We start from the raw sequence: 27,693 nt of genomic DNA on the forward strand, positions 1-27,693 counted from the left end.
CCCTTGTATTACATATTTCGCTAACCATTTTTGTTTCGCAGCAAAGTGACTTAGAAGAAATTTGCTGTGATTTTCCATTGTCGGAATTTTTTTGGCCAAGGCAGAAATAGTCTTAAGATAGTGCTGGTTTTGTTATGATCTCCGTAGAGACTGGTAACTTTTAAAGAGATTTGAACTTCCAATTATTAGATGACAGAATGACACAAGAAGATTTCACATTTTAAAATTTTTACTGTAACAAATGACTAAAAAGAACTGTTGATAAGAACTATTTTCTTTTTGTAGGCAATTTATATTTAAACAACAGAAAGAAACATTTCCCTTTTATACTTAATACATTTTGTAACTCCCTAAAGAATTATAGTCCTTATAGCAAACGGTCCACAGTTACTCCCAGTTTCTGTATCTCTGTTTTACCAAATAGTAATTTCAAGTGACTATCTCCAGGCACTTTCCTCCATTCAGAGAGTTCCTTCAGTCTACCACCAGCAGTGAAGCCTGTTCTGACTATTCTTTCCCAGGTCATGCCAGGATTCATCTCCTGGAAACCTTAGATGACTTTAGGATGCATCTCTCAGACTAGAGACCACCTACTTCCCAAATTCCATTATGGTAGCTCGCAAAAGCAAAGCAACCTCTTCTATCTGCTGACCACACAAAATTGCTGTCCATCTGTGATATTCATTGATTTATAGGGAAGGCTGTAACCTGATCTCAAAAGTTGCTTCTTCTGCCCTCTTGCCCATGGCAACATGAAACACATGGGCTAAATTTTGCCGTCGGTGAGCAGACATGTAAAATGACACGGGTTGACGGGGGGGAAGCTCTGACGTCATCCCACCCCATTTCAATTTTCAGGAAGGCAGGGGCACAGCAAAATCAGCTCTGTGCCCTCCGACCTGTCAATGGCCAATTGAGGCCATTGACAGAATCATTAAACCCGTCCAACCTTAAAGTTGGCGGGCAGACCAGAAGCTCTGGCGGGCAATAGACAAAACTTGAAACCTCATCCACTGGTGGGATGAGGTTTCATGTAGAGTTTTAAACAGTTTAATAAAGTTTTAGTGTAATTTATGAACATGTCCCATCTCATGTGACATTGTCTCATGATGGGGAGACATGTTAAGGATTTTTTTTTCTATTTTTAATGTTTTTAAAAGTGTCAGCAATCTCCCTGAGGCAGCACTTAGCCTTGGAGTTGTGTGCTCTTTTGTGCGCACGCGCGAAAGCGCGCGCACTCGCTTTTGGGGAATTCTCCCCACCCCCCGGCCTGCACAGGGAGCGCACAGTGCCTCCCGGCAGACGTCACGCTGGGTGGGCTTTGGCCCACCCATGTAAAATAGCAGGGCCTGCTTCACCAGCGGGGATTGGCTCCCCGCCCGCCGGAGATTGGGTCGGGCCTGCCCATCCGGCAGGCAGAAAATTCTGCCCATTAACTTTGTATCAAGGTAGAAATGCTAATTAGTCATTCTTGACCTCCACTCCCTTTCATCTTCGAAATAAGTGGACAGTTTACTCCACATCCTGGTACCTTCAACGCCTTTCTGCAACTTTGGGAGACTCGTAATTCACTAATTGTAAATTGAGACTAATGCCAGTGCCTCCAGCCAATAAGACCTTTTACCTCCTTCTCAGTAAAACAATCTAAGCCTTCCTTTGATCTCTAACAATCAAACCACCAGGTTTACTAGGTGAAATGACCCCCTCCATGAAGCGAAAATTTAAAGGCTTAAAACACAAAAACCTTGTGAACCTCATAATTGTGACAGTTTATGGTACTCAATTTATGCCTTGTTCGGTGCATTATTTTTCATGGTTTTATTCAGGTAATTTTATCCATAAACCCTCCAGCTTTTCTCTGGTATCCTTTACAAGGAATGGTTGTGCAGTGTGAGCAGCATTTGTACCCATGATTGCAATCAACACAGCTTTTTGTTTGTTTAGCTGTTATATTTGTGGACTTATAATTAGCTTAGGTGTTTTTATGAAACCTTTGGATAGAATACAAGAGAAGAAAATTGGCGCAATTCACATATATCAGTTTAAGTTGGTGCCATGTTGCCCATTTTTCTCTTTGTTGTGTTTCCATTACAAGGAAAAGGATAAAATGCTACATTAAAATTTGACTCTCTCTTCAAGGTGTTATGAGTGTGTTTAAGACAAATGTGCAATTTTGAAAACCTTTGAGGAGTGTCGTACTATAAATTTGTGTAGCTGGTCTGCTGGTTGTTCATAGAATGTAATGGGACTGGAAGAATTGAAATATACAGTGATTGAGGTATGATTCAGTTTGAAACAAAACTCCTTAATTTCTTAAAAATGCAACGATGCGCAGTGTATTTTATGCATAGTTTTTGAATGATGCCTAAAATGAGTGGGCACTAAGAAATCTTTTCTCGATCATTATCATTGAGTTTCAAGATTATTTTCACAAAATTTGTTAGTTTTGACAGTTCACCATTCACTATTGAATCCTGTGGGACCATTCCTGTTCTATTGTAATGTTTTCTAATACAGCACTCAGCAATTATTAAACCAAACAGTGAACTTGGAAGATCAAGAAAATAAGTTTGTGAATGATATACAATGTCTGTTTCTGAATTATGTTGAGCCCCTTATCAGTTCTTCACCCGCCCTGTTTCTGCAATGTACTAACTTGCTGATCATTGCTTATTCATAATTGTAGTAGGCTTATTGATTGGTTGCAAAACTTTTTCGTGAATTGATCAGGAAAATGCCTTAATTGGGGGGTAAAAACACTTAATTGGACTCTGTTTGAGTCAGTGATGATAATGATGTCCATACCAGTTGCAGATGTTGAACTCACCTGCTGAAATTGTCTGTACCCAACACAGCACTTTGCATTTATTTGCTGTTGGATTTGAATTTTTAAAAATTCCCCTGGCTTAGTGCTTTTCCCATGTTGGTATGGAGCATTGCTGTCAACAAATCTGTCAGCACCATAAAACTCAAGACATCAAACCTCATGGAAATGTAGACAATACTATAGACAATACAATATGAATAAAGCATTGTCTGCCAAAAAAGAAGTGTGTGTGATGAGAGAACTGGAATGCAGTGCAGAATGGTTCATTTTTGTCAAGTAAACTGTGAAGCAATTAAATTTCTACTCTACCAGGATTTCTTTAATAGTGCATAATTCTAAATCTTAATGGCTACAGTGATGGATGGTTGTCCTACGGACTTAAATTAAGCAAAAGGAGCAGGAGTAGGCCACGTGACTTTGTGTCTGCCTTACCTTTCAATAAGGTTAAGGCTGACCTGATTTTGGCTTCATTTCCATTTTCCTGCCAGTTCCCCATAACCTTTGACCTATGGTTCAAAAATCTCAGCCTTGAATATATTCATAGAATTAGCCTCCGCAGCTCTCTAAGTTAGAGAATTCCAAAGATTCTTAACCCTCTGAGAAAAGAACAAGCTCCTCATATCTGTCTTAAGTGGATGAGTCCTTATTCTGAAACTGAGCCTCCTAGTTCCAGATTCCCATGGAGGAAAACCTCCTTTCAGCATCTACCCTGTCAAGCCCCCTCAGAATCTTATATGTATCAGGAAAATCACCTCATATCCTAATAAACGCCAATGTATATAAGCTCAACCTTTCCTCATAAGACATAAAACATACAGTGTCCAGGACAGAACAGGCCATTAGGTTTAACTGGTCCATGCCTATGTTTATGCTCTTTTTCCTCCTCCCATTCTTCCAAAAATATAACTTTGTATTCTTTTCTTCATGTCTATAGCTTTTCCTTAAATACACCAGTGCTATTTACTTCAGCTACTTCTTAATATGATGAGTTCCACACTCTGGGTCAGAAAGTTCCTTCTGAATTCTCTTTTGGATTTATTAGTGAATATTTTGTTTCTGGTCCCTGTTTTTGGACTCTTCACAAATGGAAATATTTTCTGTACATCTATCCTATCATAATTTAATAAACCTCTATAATTCTTTTCTGGAGAAAAGAGCCATAGCCTTTCAGTGTTCCCTGATGGATCTGACCTCTTAGTTCAAGTGAGAAGAGAAACATTCTCTGCCTTAATATCCCAAAGGAAAATTCTGTACAAATGCATCCTGATTTCCAAAAGCAAAAGAACAGAACTTCAAAAATGTTATGGATCTTTACATTCTCAAAGCCTACTTGACAAAATTGATCACTTGTACGATCTTAACACTGTCACTCTTACTGAACTCTGCCCAAAGTATCCATGTACTTTTGAATGTTGGATGCCAAAGATAACTTCAAATGTGTCTTCATTTATGACCTGTTCTCTGACCCTAAAGACCTTTGGCTGTATGCAACACCCTGGCAATGTTTGTAGTTGACCATGTTTTACAGTTGACAAATTTGAATATTGACTGAAAACCTTTAATACTTAATCATGTTATGTCTTTCCCTCTTAGCCTTTACCAAAGGACATTAAAGTCCATTGCTGTTGCTTTGCCCAAACTTACCTAATCCAAATTTTTTTGCAGTGCATTTTACCTTAGACATCTGAGTATGCAGCTTGCATTTTCTTAATCAAGTAATATCTTTCAAGTTGCTTATTAAAAGTATGAGCATCTGGAAATCAAGAACAGACCACTGTAGAACTCTTATCAGTCACTGCTAGGCAACTTTTTTCCCCATTCAATCCATAGGCAAAATACTAAACAATATGTGGAATCAACAGAAGAATGGAATTGTGATAGCTCCTTTGTGGAATCAGCACAGGCACAATGGGAACATGCTTCTTTTCTATTGAAATTTTTGATTGTGTATTCTGTTGCTAAGTCAGATTTGATATATTTTGCTAATATTCTATGAATTCCATGAATTTTAACTTCCTCTCGAAGCTTACATATGCCACTTTATTGGATGCCTTTTAAAATACAAGTAAGTTGTGTACATTAGGTAACCCTCTTCCACTCTCACAGTTGCCTGTTGAAAGTTTGATAGCACCTTTTATGTAAATCCTTCATTAGAGCTGTTGGGCTAATTCGCTCATGACTTTCTCTTTAATATGGGGAGATTATTTACTATCTTACTAAGTTATTGCTCCAGAATTTATAGAATTCCTTTTTTTAAATAAAGCTCCTTCCTATTTCTTTCCTTCCTCATTTCTGTGATGATTATAGGTTTATCCATTTTGACCGGGTGCCTTACAGACATTTACTACTAAGCTTCTTGGTAACATAATGTCTGCTTATTGATTCTTGAGCCAAAAGTGCTGTGCACCTGTAATTTGACCACAACCTTCACTTGTTAGAACCTGATGTGAAGAAAGTATTCAACGCCTTTGCTATTTTCTGTTTCTATTATAATTCTGTTGAATTGCAACTTATATCTGAATGTATTGTTATTAACTGTTGAATTTTTGTTCATCTGTATTTTTATTGCTTTGTATGCATCTTTCTGTACTTTCAAAAAGGTGCTTTACATAGTGCATATTATAGATACTAACATGACCTGTAGGAAAAATCTTCAGTCAATACTCAGTGCACCTATCTGAGTACAATATGGGATGACAATTTGTTATAAGCAATAGCTTATTGAAGGGTTGTAATAGTAATGTGGACTTCAGTTTATTAGTTTATCACAACCCCAAGATAAGTTGTACTTTCAATCACATTCCCATCTGTGCTTTACGTTATTGATGGAGAATGATTTTATTCACATTTAAAATATTTTGCTTGTGGCGGCGAGTGTCACCTTGGACAATGAAGACTTAGACTGTGTAATTTGAATTGCAGGAGTGGGTATTGTCTTATTTAATGTTTCACATACCACCATGTAAGTGTATAAAATTTTAGTGCTTTTTACATAAGCAGTTTTCAAAACAGCTGTTTTCTACTTAAACAGTTTATTTTGCTACTTTGAAAGCTTCTTAGATGGATGTAAAACAGAGACTTGTGCATGAAATAAATAGTTCAGTATTCTTGTCTATCTTCTCAGCGTGCCAAGTAATAGTCCTTTCATCTAGTTGGTTTAAATTATATAATGATGCAACTTGATTTTGTTAACACTTTTTTTAACATGCTTACACGGAGATTAAATATCCTGACCAGACTATTAAAATTGTGGAACTTTTAAAATTATGTACTGCATATCAGTGCCCTGTTATCCCTTCAAAATTTTCCTTCAGTTTAACACCTTATTCTGCTTCTCCCAAAGGCAGTAACTCGAGTTTAGTGTAATGTCACAGGCCCTATCTCACTCTAGTCACCACTCTTCATTTGTAAGCCACAGAAATGTGGCAACCTATTCACAGCCAGTGTAAGGCTGTCCCTTCCTAAGATTTGTATTATGTACTTGCAGCTGAAGAATAAGCCTAGCTAAGCTTTTTCCTCCTGAAGCCTGAGTGTACAGTAGCCAATCCTGCATTCCGACTGCAATGAACCAGCTAGTTAATATTGGTTAATTCAGTACAGACTAATGAAAACGTAGGTCTCCAGTCTATATGGCTTTGTACTGCGTACGGTATGCTTGCCCTGATGGTTTTTTGTTTGTGTTTTTTTTTAAAAAGCTGCTATTCAGTCAATTCAAGTTGGCCTATTGTATGTTCAATATACAAGTGTAGTTATTGACCATAATTTTATTTAAGAACCAATATCTTAATATATCTGGAAAATTAAACGTGTACATGATTACATTGTATAGACATCTTTAAAAAAAAGTTGACTTGGTACATGCCAATATCTGAATATTTTTCTTAATTTAGCTTTTATTTTGCATTCCATAGGTAAGTTTATAAATACATCAACTGGGAAATTCAGAGTAATTTACAAGTCCATCTAAGAAATTTTCACATCATTCCATATTTGCCTCTTGTGTTGCTAACACACACTTTCATGCCATCAGTATATACTGTTGCGATTGAAGAACCAGCAAGCTTATGAAAGACAATATTACTTTTTTTTTAACTAAGATGTTTGAAGGGTTGGCGTTTTGGAAAAAACATTTGACAGTTTCTCCTCTTAAGCATTGTGCAGGTTGCTTGGGTGACTTTCATTTCTGACAGTTTCATGGATGAGATCTGCTGAAACATCCCGGCAACTCAGTGAGATCGTTTAAGTAGATAATTGTCACATTGTAGTCACAGTTCTTTTCAAAAGGCGTCGGCAATGGATTCAAATTTCAGGTTATCCGTAAGTGTGACAGTTATTGATGCTGCACTTGGGTTTTGAGCTTTCTTCAGCTAATTGTTCTAAGGAATGTGTTACAGTGTTTATTTGAAAAAGGAGCAGCAGTGTTTCTACTGTTTCATGGTAAAGTTAAAAGAAACCTGTCATTAGCTTTGTTGGTTTAGCAAAAATGACAATTCCTCATTAGATCTCCCAGAAAAGTAAAAAAACTCTCATCAACCAACTTTTCTTTCTCTTTGTATTCTATCTCTTGTTGCTCTTTGCTTTTTTTCTTTCTCTTTCCTTTGGTTTTCTTTTTATTTTCTCAATTTTTTCCTCTCAACTGACTTTCGCTACCACTCTCCCTTTATCACCCCATCTCTTTCCTTTGCCCCTCAAGCCTCCAGCTTGCATGTAAAATAACTATATCTGAAATGGAACTGCAAATTTTATTTACCTTTTTTTTCTCTACACTCTGTATTAGAGCTGCTGGAATCCACAGAAAGGTTTCACAACATCCTTGAATGAAATTATCTGTTATAGCCACCCATAATTTGAAGGCGGCTGCTTTCGTGATGACTTGAACCAACAGAAAAATTAAACCAGGGTTCAGGCTCGAGGGGTTGTCAATCAAATCAGTACTCTGGTAGTGCTGTTGCTGTTGAGATGGGCGTGCTGAGAGCTTTCACCCTGACTCAGCTCACATACATTAGCCTTTTCAAGATAGATCCAGCACCTATTATTTTGCCCTGTAACTTTAGCAACGACCTTTGAATGAGAAGTAATGATTATGGGTGTCTACCGTTCAAACTGGCTCAGGAGCCTTTATTTTCTGCTGTTATATCCAAGTTTTGAGCTTTAACTTTTCTATACTCCTATAATACATAATGGACCACATTTTGATATAGGGCAGTCGTGATACTTGCCTCTACATACTAAAGCTCAAAATATTTTACCCACAAAGTTGCTCAATAACTGCGCTGTTAGGGGAAATGGCATCTTGAGTTTTTTTTTATTCTTTCACGGGACGTGTGCATCACTGGCTGGGCAGCATTTATTGCCCATCCCTAATTGCCCTTGAGTGAACAGGCAACCAAGAACCAATAAACCATAAGGTTTAACAATTGGGAAATAAATAGCAGAAGGACTGAGAAGGAGGGTGGATTAAAGGGGTTGAGTTCAATGTCTAATCAGGCAAAGAAAGGTAAGAAGAGGCAAATGAAAAGTAAAATAAGAACATAATTTACATTTGACATTTCTTTAAATTTTACTGATTTCAAAAACCTAAATAATATTCAATTTTTGGTGCCGGAGAGCCTAATTGCCAGTCGTTAACACATTATATTGTTAAAAGGAGACTTATCCTTTTAATTGCTATCTGGAAATGTCTGCAGCAGATTTAGTTCGTATCCAATGTGCAAATACGGCAGCTACATGCCATTCAGTGCATGTTGGGCAGGCAACGAGATGCCATTTTCACAAAGGTAATGGTATAGCAGTCAGCCTGACACAGACAGCAACTTTTGGATATTAGATTTTAACTGCGCATCTGTTCCTCACTCAACTTTGCTATCTCATTTATGTATAAATGATGTCAATTGCAGGAGCCTCTTCCTTTCTTGACAAAATTCTGGCTGAGTGCTAGCTACAATATGGAATACAAGTAATTCAAATTGAATCCTCTCAGCTGTTGACTGGGATCTTGACATCTGGTTGCAAAGGATGGGTGCCAGCTTTATATAGGTGACCTTAAGTGTAAATTTCACTGTTACAGAAGTAAACACATTTCTTCCTGTTGGTCTAAGATTAAGGCTAGTATTCACTCCCTGGCTTAAACTTCAACAGAGTACTGAGGTAACCTAAATGTCTAAGCAAGGTTTTTCTTTAACAAATATTGGTTGGAGGGACAAGTGATTTGGGAGGGTTAATCATCTTGCCCTTAAATTTATTTTCTGAATTTTAATCTATATGATTCCCGATTTGAGGAATATGCTTTTGTATTTCAAATACAGGCCAATTGCCACTTGCATTTATAACAGCACCTTTTGCCATAGAGAAACATCTTCTACAGAAGCAGAAACATTTTGCAAAAACAATTTTAAAAAAACAATGACGATGGGTTTCAATGGCGAGGGAACTGAAAAGATAGCTTTTAAACGATAGGGGTGTATCTGTTTGACTTAATTAGCAGTACAGTTACCACTGAAGTCGTAGATTATAGATTCCATCCCCAATTCCATGATCTGGATATAAAATCTAAAACAAAAACAAAAACAGAATTACCTGGAAAAACTCAGCAGGTCTGGCAGCATCGGCGGAGAAGAAAAATATAAAATCTAAGTTGGTGCTTCAATGTAGTGCTGAATTATTGAAGGTGCCAACTTTCAGTTAAGATGTTAAATGAGGCTTTATCTGTTTGCTCAGTACCTACCTAAAATAATTCTTTCCATTATGCAAAGAGTGGGAAGTTTTCTCAGTGCCACAACCAAACTTCCTGCCTCAACCAGAGCCATCAAAAACAGTCTTAACAGTTTTTAAATCCTTTTTTACTTTCAGCTTGGCTATTCCAATCTTTTGGCTGAACCCCTCATCTTCCAACTTCCATAAATTTAAGCTCAACCAAAATTCTGCTGCTCATATCCTAAATAACAGCATGTCCTTGTCACCCATGACCTATATTGGCTCCCATTCCAACAATGTCATGCATTTTCTTATTAACAGCAATGTGATAATGACCAGATAATCTTTTTGTGATGTTGATTGAGGGATAAAGGTTGGCTAGGACAATGAACAGTCATTTTAAACTCAAAACGTTAACTGTGTTTCTTTTCAGATGCTGTCAGACCTGCTGAGTTTTTACAGAACTTTGTTTTTATTCCAGATCTCCAGCATCCACAGTATTTGGCATTTAAGTACCTTTTACATCTCTTAAGATCTTATTTCATTTGATATAGCATACTAAATTCCTCATTGTTTCTTAAGATGGTATGTTGTTTTCCAGCTCATGTTACTTTTATAATCATATATATTGTTGTGTTAAAATTCAGCTTCAAATACAAAGCATCAGGAAATAATGATTTATGAGCTTTCCAAATGAAATAGGCTGACAGTGTAAGTTCTAGTGTATTGACTGAAGGATCAAGAAAAAAATGAGTAAAATAAAGTATGTGTTCTCCTTATGCAAGGACAGAATTAGGCTGGTTAAAGACCTGAATTCTCTTGTATACAACTTTTTCACTTGGTATCCTCATCAATATTTTACATTGGTGCAAAATATTTTAGCTATACTGAACCTGTCACTGAGAATAACATTTTCATATTTTTGCATTATGAATTTAAAATTGGAAACCACTTGGTATGTAAACCTTAGAAAATTGTGCCTTCTAAGTGAAATTATCCTTTTTTATGTTTGTTTTGGTGCTTAGGTACTACAATTTCTTGGTATGCAGTACAAAAGGGATAAAGGCACAAGGGCCACATTGTTGTTTTAATGAAATTTAGCTTGTTTATTTCATCAGCTGCTGTTCACCTCGAGCTTTGATGTTTAGGCACTTATAGAGCTGTTGCCCTATCTGCTATAGGCATCACAATGTACTATTAACCCATGATAACTATAAGATTTCATTTTCAGTTCCCTGTCTGCACTGCATTTCTTGAATTTAAGCAGGGCCCAACAGTTGAGCTCACATCTTCCTTCCCTCCCCCACCATCCATCCCCTCAGGCTAGGAAAGGGAAAATCAGGCAGTATTCTTGGTAAAGAAGATTGGGTCTGGCTCAGCTGTGATGGCTTTCATGATAAGATATCCTGCCAACACTGTCTGAACTCTCAAAGAATGACCATCTGGGCAAAGTACATATTTCTTAAGTGTGGGCAGTTACTAATGCTTTATGGGTTAATTTGTGCTGCAGTTTATTACTTGTAAACAAATGTGGAATATATTGTGTAATCGTGTGTATTAATATATAAATGGAGTGTTGTGGTCGCATTGATGCACTTACATTTGCTATGAATATATAAGTCCTTAAAAAATAGCTATAATTATTCAGCATTTTATCATTTGGAATTTACCAAGGACATTGCAGTTCATTATTTTGTGAAAAACCAATGCGATCCCCAGAACACCTAAAAATTATTTGAATGCCATATAATAAAAATGGAATTTGGCTTTGGTTACCTGATGCCACTAGTCCTGGAAATTAAATATTGTGTTTCTCTCTCTCTCCACACACAACCCCCCCACCCAATCCTTTTTATGGATATTTAATCAGAAATTTCCTGAGACAATTTTTGAGTGATCTTTATAATTACCTATTGTATAAACCACTTCTGGGAGAATGTGTTTGTACTAAATATGGCTTGCATGTGGGGACAAATATATGATAAATATTGAAAAAAAACATGCTGATTGGTGGGATATGATATGAAACTTGTTGCTAAAATAGGTCTCAATGTCAGTCCTCTGGAATTTCTAGAGATTTGGTTGTGGCTGTTAAACGTTGGGGCAATATTGTGCCTCTGTGTCTGGCAGCTTAATAAGTTGCTTTGATTTAAGATCCAAAGTGAAGCTTTTTTCCCAACCGATTGATGCTGAGCTACCAATTGCAATTTCATTATTAATTTATTTTTGCACTTCAATCACTAAAATGAATTCCTTTTATTCACTCCTCCATTTGTTTAAGACTTTTGGGTGTAGACCTGAATGGAATTTCTCTTGTATATGTATGTGTGTTTATGATCTAAAGTCAGCTAACAAGCAAATGTATCCTGCATTGAAATTGTGTCAATATAAAAGTGTGTTTCATTTGACCTTAATGGAATGCCATTTAGTTCAGTTGAGACATTGTGGTCATAAGTATGCATTACATCATTTTCAACAGCACCATAGCCCGCATCACACCAACCATAGTACAGGCACACAGTCAAAGAGCAAAGAAAGGGAGGTGGAGAAGAAAGAGGTGGAAAAGTTGAGGGATCGATCAAGAGAGAGGGAAAAGAAAGAAGATAAAGAAAGAAAAGATCGCAAAAGGGTAAGAGAGCAAAGAATGAAAATAAAGCAGATGTGAGATGGATCTGATTCACATTTTGCAGCTTGTAGGTTTCTGCTGCCAGTAGCGACTCTGTTAGTGTGAATCTGTTATATTAGTAATTACATTGAGATGATACCAGTTTTGCAGAGCGTTTTTCTTCCTACTTCTGCTTTTTGACTTTTCTTAGGCTGTACTTAGTATTTGCAGAAGCTTGTGTATTAATAGATGCACATATTGTGTGTTTATTTTGATTGATCCATCAGCTGGAGTTGCTTAAATTATCTGACATCTGCAAATATACTAAAGATTGGGATTTCCTCTTGAAGATCCTCCTTTCATTATTCTCGATTAGAAATATGTCTTTTCTTCCCAGGATCATTCAAACAGTGATCGAGAAAATATACAAGAATCAAAAAGGCGTAAAGATGAAAATGGGACAGGTAGGTGTTAATATCTAACTTTATGTTGCTGTTCAAATTCTGTGCACAATTTAACAGATCCAAGGTGTCTGAATGATACAGCCGTGGAGTGAGTACAACAAACTACCGATTGGCTTCAACATAGAAAAATGACCCAGAGTGCTGAACAGTGAAATGAAAATGGACACTGAACTTACACAGGAGAATTAGGAGATGTGACCAAAGGCATGGTCTAATAAGTTTTCAAAAAACCTTTAAATAGAGAAGAAGAAATGGTTCAGAAAAGAAGTATCAGAATGTACGCTGAAGCAACTGAAAGCTCTGCCACTGATATTAGATTGGACAAGAGGGTGTTACAGTTGATTGCTTGTTCCAGCTCCCTACCTGGGAATTTAAAGAAGAAGCTCATCTGTCAAGGTTCTTTTTTAAAAGGTTCATCTGTTAAAATTAGAGTTTGCTTTGGCTTTCTGTCCTTTATCAATCCTCCCAAATCAAAAATTACATTTCCAGTCGTGCGAGGTGAGTTTGAATAGTGATTCCAAAGACGCCATTAAGAAAATGGCTGGGAAGATTTATTTAGTGATATGAAGTATCTAAACTCAGACAGCTCAAGCATCCTGGATTAATGACATCAGCTGATACATACCCATTCCCATCAACTCCTACACGCAGGTCTTGAATGGCTGGCAATTACGAATATTGGCAGGCTAGTTTGCTTAAGACTCATGTGGGGATTGTGCTCTAATTTAGAACTCCCTGTTCTTTTAAATGGGCCAAGCTTTTTGACATAAGCATCCTTACTCACGCCATTGGTTCTAATTCTTGGCTGGCTTTATCTTCTACATATGTGCAGAGCAACAAATGTTAGAGTTCAAACATGTTTAATGAATTGGACCGTTTTGGAGGATTTTTACAGTGGGGTCAAAGAGAATGGTAGAGTGATTTATCAAGAGTATTTCGCAGTGTAGGGACATGCTAGTTGAAGAATCAGCCACTAATGGTAAAGCACTATGAGAGAGCTATATTCAATATCCTAGACTCAAATAGTGCAAGTAACAATGCAGTATTGGAGTAGGTTGCCTGGGTGTGACAGAGCAAGTCCATGAATGGATTTGCAAATTAAAGATATGGTTTTAAAATTTAGGTGCAAGGTGTTGGAGAGCTAGTTGTAGGTCAGAGAAAGCGCAAGTATGTGGAACTTGGTATTGAACAGAGTACAAGTAGTGAACTGTTGGTGAGTTGTGGTTTGTATCTTATCAATGCACTATTGGTCCTTGTTGACCACATGATTAACTGCATGCAGTAGTCAGCTCAATTCAGCTAATATCTTGGTCTGTGCCTGTGGTGAGGAGGGATGGCTCCTGTGTGTCTCTAATGTTAATATTTAGTTGGCTGTTATAAATGAATAAACTGAAATGAATAATTTTCATCTTTAAATGGTGTACTTCTTGAATTGTAGTTAAATTATAAACTTGTTTTATCATTTAGTCATAGTAACATGAAATTTATGTATAAACTAGCACCAGGCTACAACTCCCTCTTTTTTTTAATAGCCTAAGCTCCATTGGTCTCTGCCAATCATGCCAAACACTCGTGTGTTGTAGCAGATCTTTCCTGGTCCCATTACCGAAATCTAACCCAGTCTGTTATATTGCCATTTAAAATCAGTAAAACAAATTCAGTAAAGGCAACATAGTTCTATACAGAGGTGAGAGATAAATGAAACTCCTTGCCATTTTCTGAATAACACACTGTTAATGCTACATAAACTGTTTAATAATTTGTGTCTAAATTTTTCCTTCTCACCCATAATCCAATTTCTACCCAGAAAATCACTTCTGGGGAAAAAAAATACTATGGGAAAGCTTTTAAAGCTATTTTTAAATGTGTCCAGCAGAACCTCAAGATTTTTTGAAAGTAACATTCAAAAGAATTGTGATGGTTTACAGCATGCAATTCTCTCAACTTTGGTGGCTTATATTATTACTAAATTGGTAAGCAATATTCAGTGTCATCGCTGTTGCGATGCAAGGAAATGTGGCAGCAATGGGTTAAATGAGCTGGTATTGTTTGTTCAGGACACCAGGCAATCTTGACCACTTTTTTTTGATTAGCGCCTTGACAATACCCACCTGAGGGGACAAAGTTATTGGTTTATTGAAACCACTGATAATGCAGCAGCCCTTCACTATTGTACAGAAGTGTTATCTTACATTGTGTGCTCAAGCCTCTGGAGCAGGATTTGAACCCATAAACTTCTGACTTTGAGGCAAGAATGTTATGACTGAAGCAAGCCTGGCTGTAGTATGCTTTTTTTTAATCAATTTTGTATTTACTACAAAGAGAAATGAGGATTGAATATTTATTCAACAGGTGGCTCTGGAAAAAGGAGTAAAAGTGCAAGTCCAGCAGATTCCCCACGCTCGAACGAGAAGGAAAAAGAGAAAAATAAGAGTTCAAAATCTGGCTCTGGTAAAGACAGGGATAAAAATGATTCCATCAAATTAGAAAAAATAGAAAAAAGTTCAACAACAAGCAAAAAGGTATAGTTTTGTAGTTATAAATGTATATATCCTTGATAATTGATCATAGAGTAGAATTAAAAATGGAATTCAGATATGTGACAAATTTGCAAGGCCTTTTGGAAGTAAGACATCAGTTTTTGATCCAATATTGTCATTTTTTTTTCAGAATAAACTTTAGTGTATGCGTCTAACTTATTTATAGTGTGGACGCTTTACTAAAAATGTGTGTTTTGACAAGAGCCTTTAAAGTTAAGAAATTTCAAGTAAGATGTTAAAAATTTCTGGGACACTTGAATTTTATTGTCAGTATGATGTGATTGGCTTGGAACATTGACAGAATTAACAACTTATAGGGGGATCTCCTCTCTCCTTTATTGGTAAAGTTTTAAGATAACTGAAGTAAAAAGAGAAAATATTGAAAACATATCGTAGACCCATGGGTATCTAAATAAACAGATCAGTGTTTTAGGGAGATGCCCTTCTTCAGTTCTGGCAAAGAATTGAAGATCATCTTTGTGAGCTTGTGACTCTGAATGTTGCACCTAGGCCTCTGACTGCATGCTTAGATTGTTTCAGGTTATCTGTAAAGCCTACTGCATATTGCCGCTTGGAGAGGAATAGATAGAGTGGACAGGATAAAATTGTTTCCCTTGATGGAGAATTCTAGAACCAGGGACATAGATTCAAGATAAGTGGCAGAAGATGTAAGGGGGGAACATGAGGAAGAACTTTTTTACGCAGAGGGTAGTGGGTGTCTGGAATTTGCTGCCAAGTTGATGGCAGAGGCAGAAACTTTAAACTCTTTTAAAAAGTACCTGGATCTGCACCTAAAGTGCTGTAAGCTGCAAGGCTATGGGCCGGGTGCAGGAAGGTGGGATTAGAAAGGGCACCTGGGTGTCCTCGGGCTGGCATGGACAAGATGGGCTGAATGAGCCGCCTTCTGTGCTGTAACTTTTCTATGGTTCTATGGAAAAGAAATATGAGAGCTGGTGCACAATAGTGGATCACTTCAGTCACTTTTCTACCTGAGTTTATGTTGCATACATATTATATGAGCTAGGAACATGCCTGTAATAGATAATACTAGTCCAATTTATGGCACCTATCAACCTATAAAGCTTAGTTGTATTAATTTCTCAACGAATGAGTCTGTTAAGCTGATTGGCTTTTAGCGTTATCATGGATCAGATAGATATTGGGAATGGGGGTGAAACTGGAACTCATTTTGAATGGTGTGAACTTTTTTTCCCAGATCCTCCTTGTGTCTATGATGTTCCAGCTCTGCTTGTTCTGCCCAATTAAGTGTTCCAGCTTAATTCACCCACTCGAATTTTTCTCTGCCGACTGTGCAGCCACTCACCAAGTCCAAGATGTAGAATTGGGATGCTACTTCATACTGAAAGGGCAGCCTTATTCCACTGTCATATTGGCAAGTCACCTAATTTTCTAGGCGTTGCTTCTTGCATTTTTAAAGAATTGTCATTGAGCTAGAGAAAAAAAATCTAAAGAAAGTAGGATTTGTTTTACTTTTCTATCATCGTACGGTGAAGTGCTGGCTTGGAGTGAACAAAGCTGGAACATTGCAAATTCTAGTTGGAATCGTGTGGCAGTACTGAATAGAAGGGATAAAGTGGAACGGTAACTAGGAACTCCTGGAGGCCTTAGAAGTGAGGCAGAATAGAGGAGTACATGAGCAAAACATGAAAGAAGTGTAGGACTGCAAACATTAAAATGTCCAGATTGTATTGTTGAATGTGTTTGTGTACAGAAAACATTTTTGCCTGTGGTGATATGTTTTGTTTCTACCTTAGGGACTCAAATTTGTGTTATCTACATCTGTTCAACATGTCTAAAGTTTGTAATACATTTTATTTTCTTAATTGTTATGTCTTACAGGAATCTAGACATGATAAAGGAGAGAAGAAAGAAAAGCGCGAGGGTGGAGGACTGAAAGAAGACAAAAAACAATATCCTTTTTATTGATCCTGTGGCAATTCAAATATACACATTTCTAACCGAAAATTAGATTTATGAAAATTTGTGTAATATTAGAATGCTTTTTAAATATTGTCTGCCATATAAAAACTCTAAAACTTAAAAACATGTTCCAAAATGCAGATATCTTGTATAAATTTGAATTGTCAATTTGCTGAAAGGGTCAATCATGTCCCCTGGTCTGATTTAACCAATTTATGGCCCTTGTACTGGTTCCAAAACAGCATCTGTTTCAGAATGAGATTCTGTATTAGAAATTCCACAGCACAAGTGATGCATATTTGCTATTTTTCTTAACAATCATACTCATAAATCATCAGAAAAACATAGATAATGAAGAATGACACAACTAATGGTAAGATTCTGATTTGATTTAAGTCTGAAATCAATTATAAACTATCTCCTCTTATTTTAACACTTATCCAGGATTGCAATTCTGTTGGTATCACTCTGTTATTTCTCAATTGTTTTTCCCTCTCCCGAAATCACACACAACTTGGTGAAGGCAGCGTTGGGTCAATGTGCTACATAGTGACAACAGGAATTTGGTGAGCAGGGTTGAAGTGCAGAGGGAGAGGAGATGCGAAGTAATTTAAACTAAGGCACCAGTAAACATATCAATAATCATGATTCATTACATCTAAGGGGATAAGAGAGATAGAGAGACAGACAGAGAGAGAAATGCCAACAAAAAAAGGATCCAAATTGTATGAAATAAAAATTTGGTATACATCAATAATTGAGTAACAATTCGAAGTAAGGCAACACTAAACTGAAAACATTTACATTAGTCGATAGACTTTTGAGCAAAATAGAAGGTATCTGAGACCCATCGCCTGCAATTCCTGTGCTATGTGGGAACTTCAGGGTGCTTCATGTGTCTTTGATAACCATGTGTGCAGGAAGTCCCTCCAGTTGCTTAAACTCAAGCTCAGGTTTCTGAGCATGATTGACTGGAATCTTTTGCAGAGAATACAGGTGGCTGAAAGTTTCCTGGGGTGCACTTTCCAGCAGGTGGTCACCCTGCAGAGCCCAAGAGGATAATAAGTTGATGGCTATCTAACGGGTTAGGAAGAGGCAGGCAGTGCCACTAGAAGTGTGCCACACTCAAACTGTGCTGAAGGATGATGTGTGCGAGTGTTGTTCATAGCTCTTCCACAGCACCATAGGGCAAATGACTACGCAGGGTCACAGCAAATGTGTAGAAATACAGTGACTATGGGGGATTGACAGGGTTTTCTGTACTGGTGATACAAGTTTGGCATGCTGTGTTGCCGCCTCCTTAGTGCCAGGGTTAAAGACATCACTGAACGGATGCAGAATATTTTGTGCTGGAAAGAAGAATTGCCATAAGTCATGGGCCATGTTGAAACCAATGATGTAGTTCGGAAAGGGTTGAATTTCAGTGCAACAGTTTTCCATAGGCATATAAATAACAAAACAGTCGTAAGAGGGAGAGTTGAGGCTGATTAGGGCCTGAAAACGAGAGCTCGGAATGGAGCCAGAGGCCATGATTGAGGTACTAAATAAGTACTTTGCATCTGTCTTTACCATGGAAGAAGATGCCAGAATCATAGTGAATAAGGAGGTAGTTGAGATACTGGATGAGCTAAAAATAGGATAAAGGAGGTGTTAGAGAGGTTGGCTGCACTTAAAAGTTGAGAAGTCACCAGGACCGGATGGGATGTAACTGAGAATGCTGAGGAAAATGAGGTTGAAAATGTCTAAGGTACAGTCCATAATCTTCTAATACTCAAATAAGAGGATGATGGCAGAGGACTGAGAACTTGTTCCAAAAAGGGTGTAAGGATAAACCCAGCAACTATAGACCAGTTTAACGTTGGTCGTAGGAAAGCTTTTAAAAGTGATAATCTGGGCGACAAATTAACAGTTGCTTGGACAGTGTAGATTAATTAAGGAAAGCCAGCATGGACTTGTTAAAGTCAAATCATGTTTAACTAACTTGTTTCACTTTTTTGATGCGGTAACAGAAAGTGTTGATAAGGGTAATATGGTTTATGTGGTGTCAATGGACTTCCAAAAGGCATTTGATAAATTGCCATGTAGGCTTGCCAGCAAAGTTGAGGCCCACAGAATAAAAGGGACAGTGGCAACATAGATACCAAGTTAGCTGAGTGACAGGAAATAGAGTTATTTTTTGGACTGGAGGACTGTGTACAGTGGGTTTCCCCAGAGGTGAGTGCTAGAACCGCTGGTTTTGTTGATCTATATTAATGACCTAGACTTGGGTGTGCAGAGCATAATTTCAAAACTTGGGAAGCTTTGTGAACCATGAGGAGAAGAGTGATAGACTTAAAAGGGACATGGAGAGGCAGGTGAAATGGGGGGACCAGTGGCAAATGAAATTTGATGCAGAGAAATGTGAAGAGAAACATTTGGTTGGAAGACTGAAGAGAGACAGTATAAAGTAAAAGGTACAATTGTAAAGTGGATACAGGAGCCAGGAAGTTATGAACCTTTATGAAATACTGGCTTAGCCTAAACTGGATTATTGTGTCCAATTTTAGACACGTCCTTTAGGAAAGCTTTAGAGGGCGTGCAGAAAAGATTTCTGAAAATGGTTCACGAGGATGAGGGATTTGAGTTACATGGAGAAGCTGAGGTTGTTTTGAGAGAAGATTGAGAGCAGTTTCAATAGGTGTTCAAACTCATTAGTCTAGCTGGAGTGGATGGAGTGAAATTGTTCCCATTGGTGAAGGGTCAAGAATTCGAGGACACTAATTTAAGGTGATTAACATAAGAATCCCAAAGTGACATAAGAGGGAACTTTTTAAAACAAGTGGTTAGGATCTGGAATGCACAGCCTGAGAATATGATGGAGGCAGATTCAATCATGGCTTTTAAAGGTTAATTGGATAAGCACCTGAAGTGAGAGAGTTTTACCTGCCAGTCGCAATGGTGAATTTTTGTGCCATATCGTCCCCTTCCTGCCTCAAATTATGCAGTCGGGGAAACACACCAGATTGCTGGCAGGTGGCCTCCAATTTGCCCGCCATGCCATTACCTTGCTGCTTCCTCACATTGGGGGCTATATTTAAACTTGGCCATGTGCACAGTTCTCAGTGCTTGTAGCCCAGGACTGCTCCGGTGAAGACGTGGCCCCAAAAGCCAGGAAGAATGTAGCCCCCAATTCAATGATGCATCCCTGGGGTGCCTTGTGGATGTGTGGAGGTCCACCACAATGTCCTCTACCCCCAATCTGTCCGCAGGAGGCCCATCAGCCTCAGCACTCCAGCTTAGGTGGCAGAAGTGGTCAGTGCCAATGCTGCACATGAGGTCAGCCATCCAGTGCAGAAAAAGGATGAATGATCTCATTCGTGCTGCAGGGTAAGTCAACCATCGCATCAATCTCGACTAACCCACCCACAAGCCCCTCATACATTCACTGGCACCTCACTCACTGCCAGCTCAAGGGACTTCGCCGCTCACCCCTTCTCTCACACACCCTCACATCTCCACCTGACCTCATCTGCTCTGGAGATAGCCTCCTCATCCTGACCATGGCTCCACTCAGCACACACGCAGGCCTGGCATCCTTCTCATTTGGTCTGGCAGGGACCTTGCTCACACTCCAGCTGTTTTTATGCAAGACAAGACCGTGCACAATCAACAGAGGTCCCAGACGGGGGTGGTGTGCCAGACATAAGGTCCTCGCTCCATTCAAGAGTCGTGCGTTGGAGCTGGCCAGAGAGCAGGTGGACCGTTCCTGCCATGACAGTGAGGTCAGTGGCAAACACCCACAAGAGGATCATGCACCACATCATCCCCCTCTCAACACCACTGAGTCAACTGCTCTGTGTTCAGCGTAGTTTCCAAGCACTAATAATCTACACTTTCTCTTCTAGGCACATTTTGCCATGTCACCCTCAGGCAACCTTGACCCAGATCCCAAAGCACCTCAGATGAGTACCCTGAGGGCAGCACCGTTGAAGACCTGTCATGGCGCTCACCCACAACCTCCACCAGCACAGCGAGACACACCTTGGTGGGATCTAGATTTATGGCAGCCTCAGGATCACCATCTGGTGAGCACAGCACACAATCTGTTCCACTGCACGTGGAGGCAGGGACATCGTTGGTCGCTGGCATTCGGAGGACTGCGGGAGGCAAAGAATCTGCTGAGTCCAAGTCAGTTAATGACCCTCTAGACTCCGTCCTCAATCAGTTGGTGGAGCTGCAAAGACAATCACAGGAACATCAGGAAGGGACGTCTGGTGCACTCCTTAGATTGCAAGGGATGATGGAGGAGTCCGTAGCCTTCAGTCCAAGGTGATAGCATCGGTGTGCTGATGCACCGAGGTTAACATTGGCAGGAAGTTGGCTGTCATGGTGACCTTGGTTCAGGACATTGGTCCTGCAGTGCTGCACGGGCAGAACTCCATCACTGATGCCATTGTTGGCCTCCAACAGTGTTAACGTGAGGGGGATGTGGGGTAGCTTGATCTCACTCCAGCTTCCTCTTCTCCTCAAGGAGTCAACCAGGGTCCATCGGTCAAACATAGGGAGAAGTATCAGCAGCTCGACACCCCAGGGCCTTCCACCTAGGTGACTCCGAGAGTGTCAGGCTGATCCAAATCCCCAGCACCTCCAGCTCCACTGGCCGAGGAGGGTGCACCTAGCCCACAGCAGGACACCCAAAGTAGGCCGGGATCCTCCAGGTCTTGGCCCTCCAGAGGACGCATGCTGGTCATCACCCACAGGGCGCAGCAGTCAGCAAGCTACTTCCACCTCTGCTGTGGATGTCGGGGGAGAACCAAGACGTAGCAGCAAGGTTAGGAAGATTAAGAAGATGTTGTTGCACAGCCTGGGCAAGGGTGGTAATCACTTGTACTTAATGTTCGCTATTGCAGATAAACTCCCAAGAATTTTTCCTTGTCTATTGCTCCTTGTTATGATGAACAACGTTCTTTTCACTCAGCTATGAAACCTTGGTTCCTGCACAAGATAAAGACTCAGTCCAGGGCCTCTTCCCGGTGCAGCGTGTAACCTTCAGAGCAAAGTGATGGTCTGCTTCACACTCTGGACGCATCAGTGATGCCTGCACCTCGATGGTGTTTGTCATTGCTGCCGGAATATCGAGGGCAGAGCTCAGTCATTCTCTGTGTGCTGTCAGCATCTTTGAGGTAGGGCTGCCCCCCCCTCCATCTTTTCAGCATCTGTGTCTGGTGATGGTGTAGTCCTGAAGGGGACAGATGCTGAAGGCTGACAAAGGATCAGGTGTGTGTAAAGTTTCACGGCTGTGTCTCCATGATTTGACCCTGATCACAGGGCACAAGCGAGCTGTCCTTAGCTAGACAGAAGTCAGACATTGACAGAGGCAGTATGAAGACCTGTGGAGTCTCCTCACTGCATGTCGTCATTATCCCCCGGGACCTTGTGACTATTAGGGCCTCCGCTGCGTCTCCATGACATGGACCTGAGCACTGAGGGTATGTGCGCTGCCATCAGTTACACAGGAGTCAGACATTCACAGATGCTAGGTGAGGATGTCAGGACTGTCCTCACTGTATCTCGTCATCATCCTCCATGAGTCTTGCGGTTATGAGGGCCTCCCGAGCATGCCTGTCTCGTCTGGCCAGTGCGATGGCCTCATCGCCGGCATCCTTGCTTTCTAGGACCTCATCACTGTCATCATCTTCAACATCCTCCTCATCAGAGGAGATGTTCAGTTTTTGTCGTCTCCTCAGCCAGGTCCTCCCCCAATTGCAATGCTAGGTTGTGTCGTGCACACATGTGACGATGATGCATATCGCTCTCTGGGAACTACCGCAGTGCTCCAGTGGACCTGTTGAGGCAGCAGAACCTAGTTTTCAAGATGCCTATCATCTGCTCCATTGAAGTCCAGGTTGCGACATGAGCCCTGTTATACCGTCGCTCTGCTGCAGTCTGTGGCTGCCGCATGGGTGTCATCAGCCATGCCCTCTGAGGGTAGCCTTTGTCCCTGAGGAATCAACTCTGCAGCCTCTGTGAACCCTGGAAGATGTCAGGGATTTGACAATTCTGCCTGTTGTCTTATACACCTTTCTTGGATCCAAGTAAACCTTGGGTCAACTCAGAAACATGTAAGAAGTTCCCTAAGTTTTACCAGGGAAGTGCAATTGACCCTAGAAAGGATTGATTATATTCCAAAAAAAGTACCTTTTCCATTAGAGTCTTTAGGGCCTGCCCTTCTCATTGGAGAGGCATAATGCTACTCTGATTCGCACTAGCAGTTTGATGGATGCCGTTGATATGCCAACTCCAGCCAATCAAGTGACCTTGTTGTTCCTGGGTTTTGTCATCTTTTGAATCTGCTTATTGTGAGGATGAACAAGTTCCACTCTACTTTGCCGCCACCAGTGTTGCAGCTCTTCAGAATTTTAGGGACCGACAATTTTCATTTACTTGATGAATTTAAAATAAAACATCCCATGATGTTTCCTGGGTAACAGTTGAGCACACGCAGGAATAAAAGAGAAAGTGGCAATGTTGGAGGTAGTTCTAAATTACACTTTCGAAGATGGTGTAGGCTACTCTTACCACCTTAGTTCAGAGGTTTACTCTGATACCAAATGATCCAAAACTCAAGACTTCAGCCAAAACAACTACACTTCATTATTTAATTTCTATTACAGTTCAATAATACTTATACCAGTGACTAATCACCCCGTGCTTTTAGTAGCTTGGTTTTCCCGAGAAACAGACAGGATCGGGTGGTCGATCCGCCCTTGTCCATTCTCTGTTCGGATAGTTGACCAGGCTGTCCCCCTTCCTTGTCCGGGTGCGGTGATGGCCTCGAGCTTAACGAACATCATGCCTAAATAGGCCTCTGCTTACTGCCCTGTCATGTGCACACCTTCTGATTGGCCTCTTTCTGATAGCGACAGTCCATGATTGGCTCCCTACTCTGATAGCAACGGTCCATGATTGCCTCATTTTCACACACACACCCCCACCCTCCGGCAACCCCTCCCTCGAGCAGGAAGGTCCTGACAATAAGTTAGGCCAATCTCCTCCTGGATCTGGTTGCTTCAGCAGCTCCCCCATTTGTCCCCAGGGTTCCACCAAGCAACCATTGCGTAAGGCTGATTACAAACTGCCGAATTTCTACGTAATGATATTCTAACCAAACAGCAATCATCAGTTGCATTACATTAAGACACTACCTTTTGACCTTACTTTGCGTTTTAAGCAAACAACTTTACTCAATATTTATAATCAAAAAGGTCACAAACTGGGGAAAAGAAGCAATTGTTGCCTGGCCTTTAACCATTTGTTGCCTGGCCTTTAACAAATCGCCTTCCTAATATTAGCACAAAAGCATGAACACTGCATTAAGATTCTCTGTTAACTCATTTGCAGAAGTTAGCCTATGTTCACCTTATAAATAATGTTAAATATTAATAGTAGGCTTAGTTTTTCCCTGTATCCATGAAAAGGTTCCACAATGTAATAACCCTTTTATTATATTCGAAATACAGCAGCTGCCCACAATGGTATGATGCACAGCAAAGTAGATGGATTTAGGGAGAAACTTTCAGAATGTGAGGGCAAGATGCTTGATAGTTCTGCCATCAGAAAAGCCAAGAAGGGAGAAACACAGACCTGAATTAGAAGAAGGGAAACAAGCTCAGTGCAAGATTGGAAAGTGTTGCAGAAGTCGGATAGAACAAGCCTGTTGTAGATGAGGCCAAGAGTTTTGCAATGGTATGTATGAGAAGCTGGAGTACAAGGAACCAGTGGAGCTTCCCAAGGAAAGTGATAGATGAGTTCAGTTTTCTGTAAGGTGGAATGTAAGGGCTGAAGGTGTGTGTGGTCTGAATTTGGCCTTTGGAGATGGAAATAGGTAGCCTTTTCTTTAAGGCCTTGCAATAATGAAATTTCACTGTTTGCTGGAAGTAATTGAGTAAAGTTCGTTGCAATAGAAAAGCTTGCCTCTTCTTGTTATGGCCACATCTAAAATTGCAGATCAGGAGTGGCTTACTATTTCCAGAGAGAACAGGCAGGCAGTCACCGGATTGCGAAGGTGTGAGCAAGAGTATCATGAGTTGACTGCCTCTCCAATTCTCCCTTTGCCCTTGTGCAGAAGCATTTTGCCTCTGCCTAGTTTTTCTCTGCTGGTTCAGTTGAGACTGGCGAATTGAACATGAACCCATGGTTTGCAGCATTGACGTACAGGCACTCGTTTGAATTCCAACCCATTAAAAGTGCTGACACACCAAATTCTAATATTGTGCAAAAGTCTGCATTTGTGGTGTCTTAATGTTTTCTAAAATATCATTTACCTTTTCTTGAACAATTTACAGGTTTCCCCCCCCCCCCCCCCCAACTTTGGATTACAAGCTGCTGTCATGGATTTACTTGTGCTACTGAATTTTGGACACATGGACTTCATTTGTAAGGATGGCAAATCAAGACAGAGGACCTAACCGAAGCCTATTAAAACATTTTGTTGAATTCCTTTCACTCCATTTCTGTTGGCCATCGTTTAAAAGTTGAGTTGTGTTGTCTTTTAACTTGATGTTTTGTCTGTATGCATGTCATTTTCAGTATAATACTAGCAAGTGGTTTGCTCTTAAATATAAGCACAATGTGCTGTACGCAGCAAAACCACAGAGTACATTTTGTAGTCACTTTGAGAACAGATTGGAGTCTGCTGCAACCTTCTGTCTTCAGCTTTACGGCAATGAAAATATTTGTATATTATGTATACACTAGTATAGTGATTGTGTGTAATTAAAATCAGCCGTTGTTTAATTTACTGATTAAAACTATCCCGTGCAGCATCTTGTGTTTATTCCATGATTTTAAAACAAATTGCAAGAATTGTCCTTTAAAAGATGAAATTAGGTTTAAATTGTACAACTACAGGAGATTTCTATTTCCATGAATACCTATGTTTGGTCATAAATTTTCAAGATTGCATTTGAATTTTTTATCTGCTGTATTCTACCAGTGTAATCTTTTTCTAAATAAATGGATAGTTTTCTCAGTCGGTCATTTGTTGTAGTGGGGGTTTTGTTCATTTTTTTGGTACTGTGCGTTTTGAATTCGCAATTACTACTTCTAATCTTGGCACATTCAGCGAACATGGACAAAAAATAAAAACTATCCTGACTGCTTTGAAGTTGCAACTTTAAAAAAAACAGTTTAGGCATACTGTCAAAATATTTGAAATAATCAGAATGTCAGCTTTATGTCTAGACCTGAAAGCACTTTGTATTTTTGTTTTCTAAAGGCTCCTGGCAGCCAATAAGAATCTGTGTCAGTATAAAAAAGCCTTCAACCGATAGACAGGGCTAAGCGATTCCACAACCTAATCTAAACTCTGCAGCCCTGCCACATCCAGTCATGAATGGTGGTGGACAATTAAACAACTAACCGGAGGAGGAGTCTCCCTAAATATCCCCATCCTCAATGATGGCAGAGCCTAACACATGAGTGCAAAAGACGAGGCTGAATCATTTACAGCTATCTTCAGCCAGAAGTACCGAACGGATGATCCATCTCGGCCTCCTCCTGAGGTCCCCAGCATCACAGATGCCAGGATTCAGCCAATTCGATTCACTCTACATGATTTAAGAAACGGCTGAAGGTACTGGATACTGCAAAGCCTATGGGCTCTGACAACATTCTGGCAATAGTACTAAAGGCTTGTACTCCAGGACTAGCCATGTCCCTTGCCAGGCTGTTGCAATACAACTACAATACTTGTATCTACCTGGCAAGGTGGAAAATTGTCCAAGTATGTCCTGTCCACAAAAAGCAGGACAAATCCAATCCGACTCATCAGTCTACTCTCGTTTCATCACTTTGCTGATGATTGTGTGTTGACAGTGCTATCAAACAGCACTAAACTGCTCACTGATGCTCAGTTTGGGTTCAGCCAGGGCCACTCAGCCCCTGATCTCATTACAGCCCAGATCCAAACAGCTGAATTCAAGAGGCAAGGTGAGAGTGACTGCTCTTCATATCAAAGCAACGTTTTACTGAGTGTGGCATCACGGAGCCCTAGCAAAACTGAAGTCCATGGGAATCAAGGGGAAAAGTTCCCCTGGCTGGAATCATACCTACCACAAAGGAAGATGGTGGTGGCTGTTTGAGGGTCAATCATCTCAGTCCCAGGACATCATTACAAGGGTTCCTCGGTTGTGTCCTAGGCTTAACCATCTTTAGTTGCTTCATCAATGACCTCTCCATCATAAAATCAGAGATGGAGATGGTTGCTGATGATTGCATAATGTTCAGCATCACTCACAACCCTTCAGATAGTGAAGCAGTCCATGTCCATATGTAGCATTTCCTGGACAACATTCAGGCTTGGGCTGTTAAGTGGCATATAACATTCGCACCATGCATGTGCCAGAGATAGTTTAAGTAAGTTATATTTGTATTTGTGGGTTTTTAGGAGTGAGTTTTAGTTTGATAAGTCTGATTTGTATTTCTGTGTTAAGAAAAGGTCAAGTTGAGCTTTGGGTGAAAAAGTGGAACTTGGGATTTAGTTTCATTTTTGAGGGAAACAGCAGGTCTGAAGCTTTGTTGTATACCTGCATTTCCAATGAGTTTTATGACTCTTGAAGCTAAAGTTAAGCAAACACGAGTAGA

General features: G+C 39.9%; 1 protein-coding gene across 4 annotated transcripts in view; it reads left to right on the top strand.

The window, feature by feature from the left end:
- thoc2 (THO complex 2) overlaps positions 1–26,083 on the top strand; it is a 167,655-nt gene extending 141,572 nt beyond the window's left edge. For 2 of the 4 annotated variants that reach the window (XM_041195847.1, XM_041195848.1), the window contains 6 exons: positions 12,000–12,149; positions 12,523–12,589; positions 14,942–15,111; positions 16,990–17,060; positions 17,395–17,443; positions 25,395–26,083. In XM_041195847.1, coding sequence (XP_041051781.1) covers positions 12,000–12,149; positions 12,523–12,589; positions 14,942–15,111; positions 16,990–17,060; positions 17,395–17,422 — 486 coding nt within the window. In that variant the 3' untranslated portion in view covers positions 17,423–17,443; positions 25,395–26,083. Of the gene's footprint in view, positions 1–11,999; positions 12,150–12,522; positions 12,590–12,646; positions 12,986–14,941; positions 15,112–16,989; positions 17,061–17,394; positions 17,444–25,394 lie in introns of those variants that run through there. The other 2 variants (XR_005944023.1, XR_005944024.1) reach the window with 2 other exon arrangements.
- The last annotated feature ends 1,610 nt before the right edge of the window (positions 26,084–27,693 follow it).

Source organism: Carcharodon carcharias, chromosome 9, assembly GCF_017639515.1.
Source record: "Carcharodon carcharias isolate sCarCar2 chromosome 9, sCarCar2.pri, whole genome shotgun sequence".
NCBI classification, from domain to species: Eukaryota; Metazoa; Chordata; class Chondrichthyes; order Lamniformes; family Lamnidae; genus Carcharodon; species Carcharodon carcharias.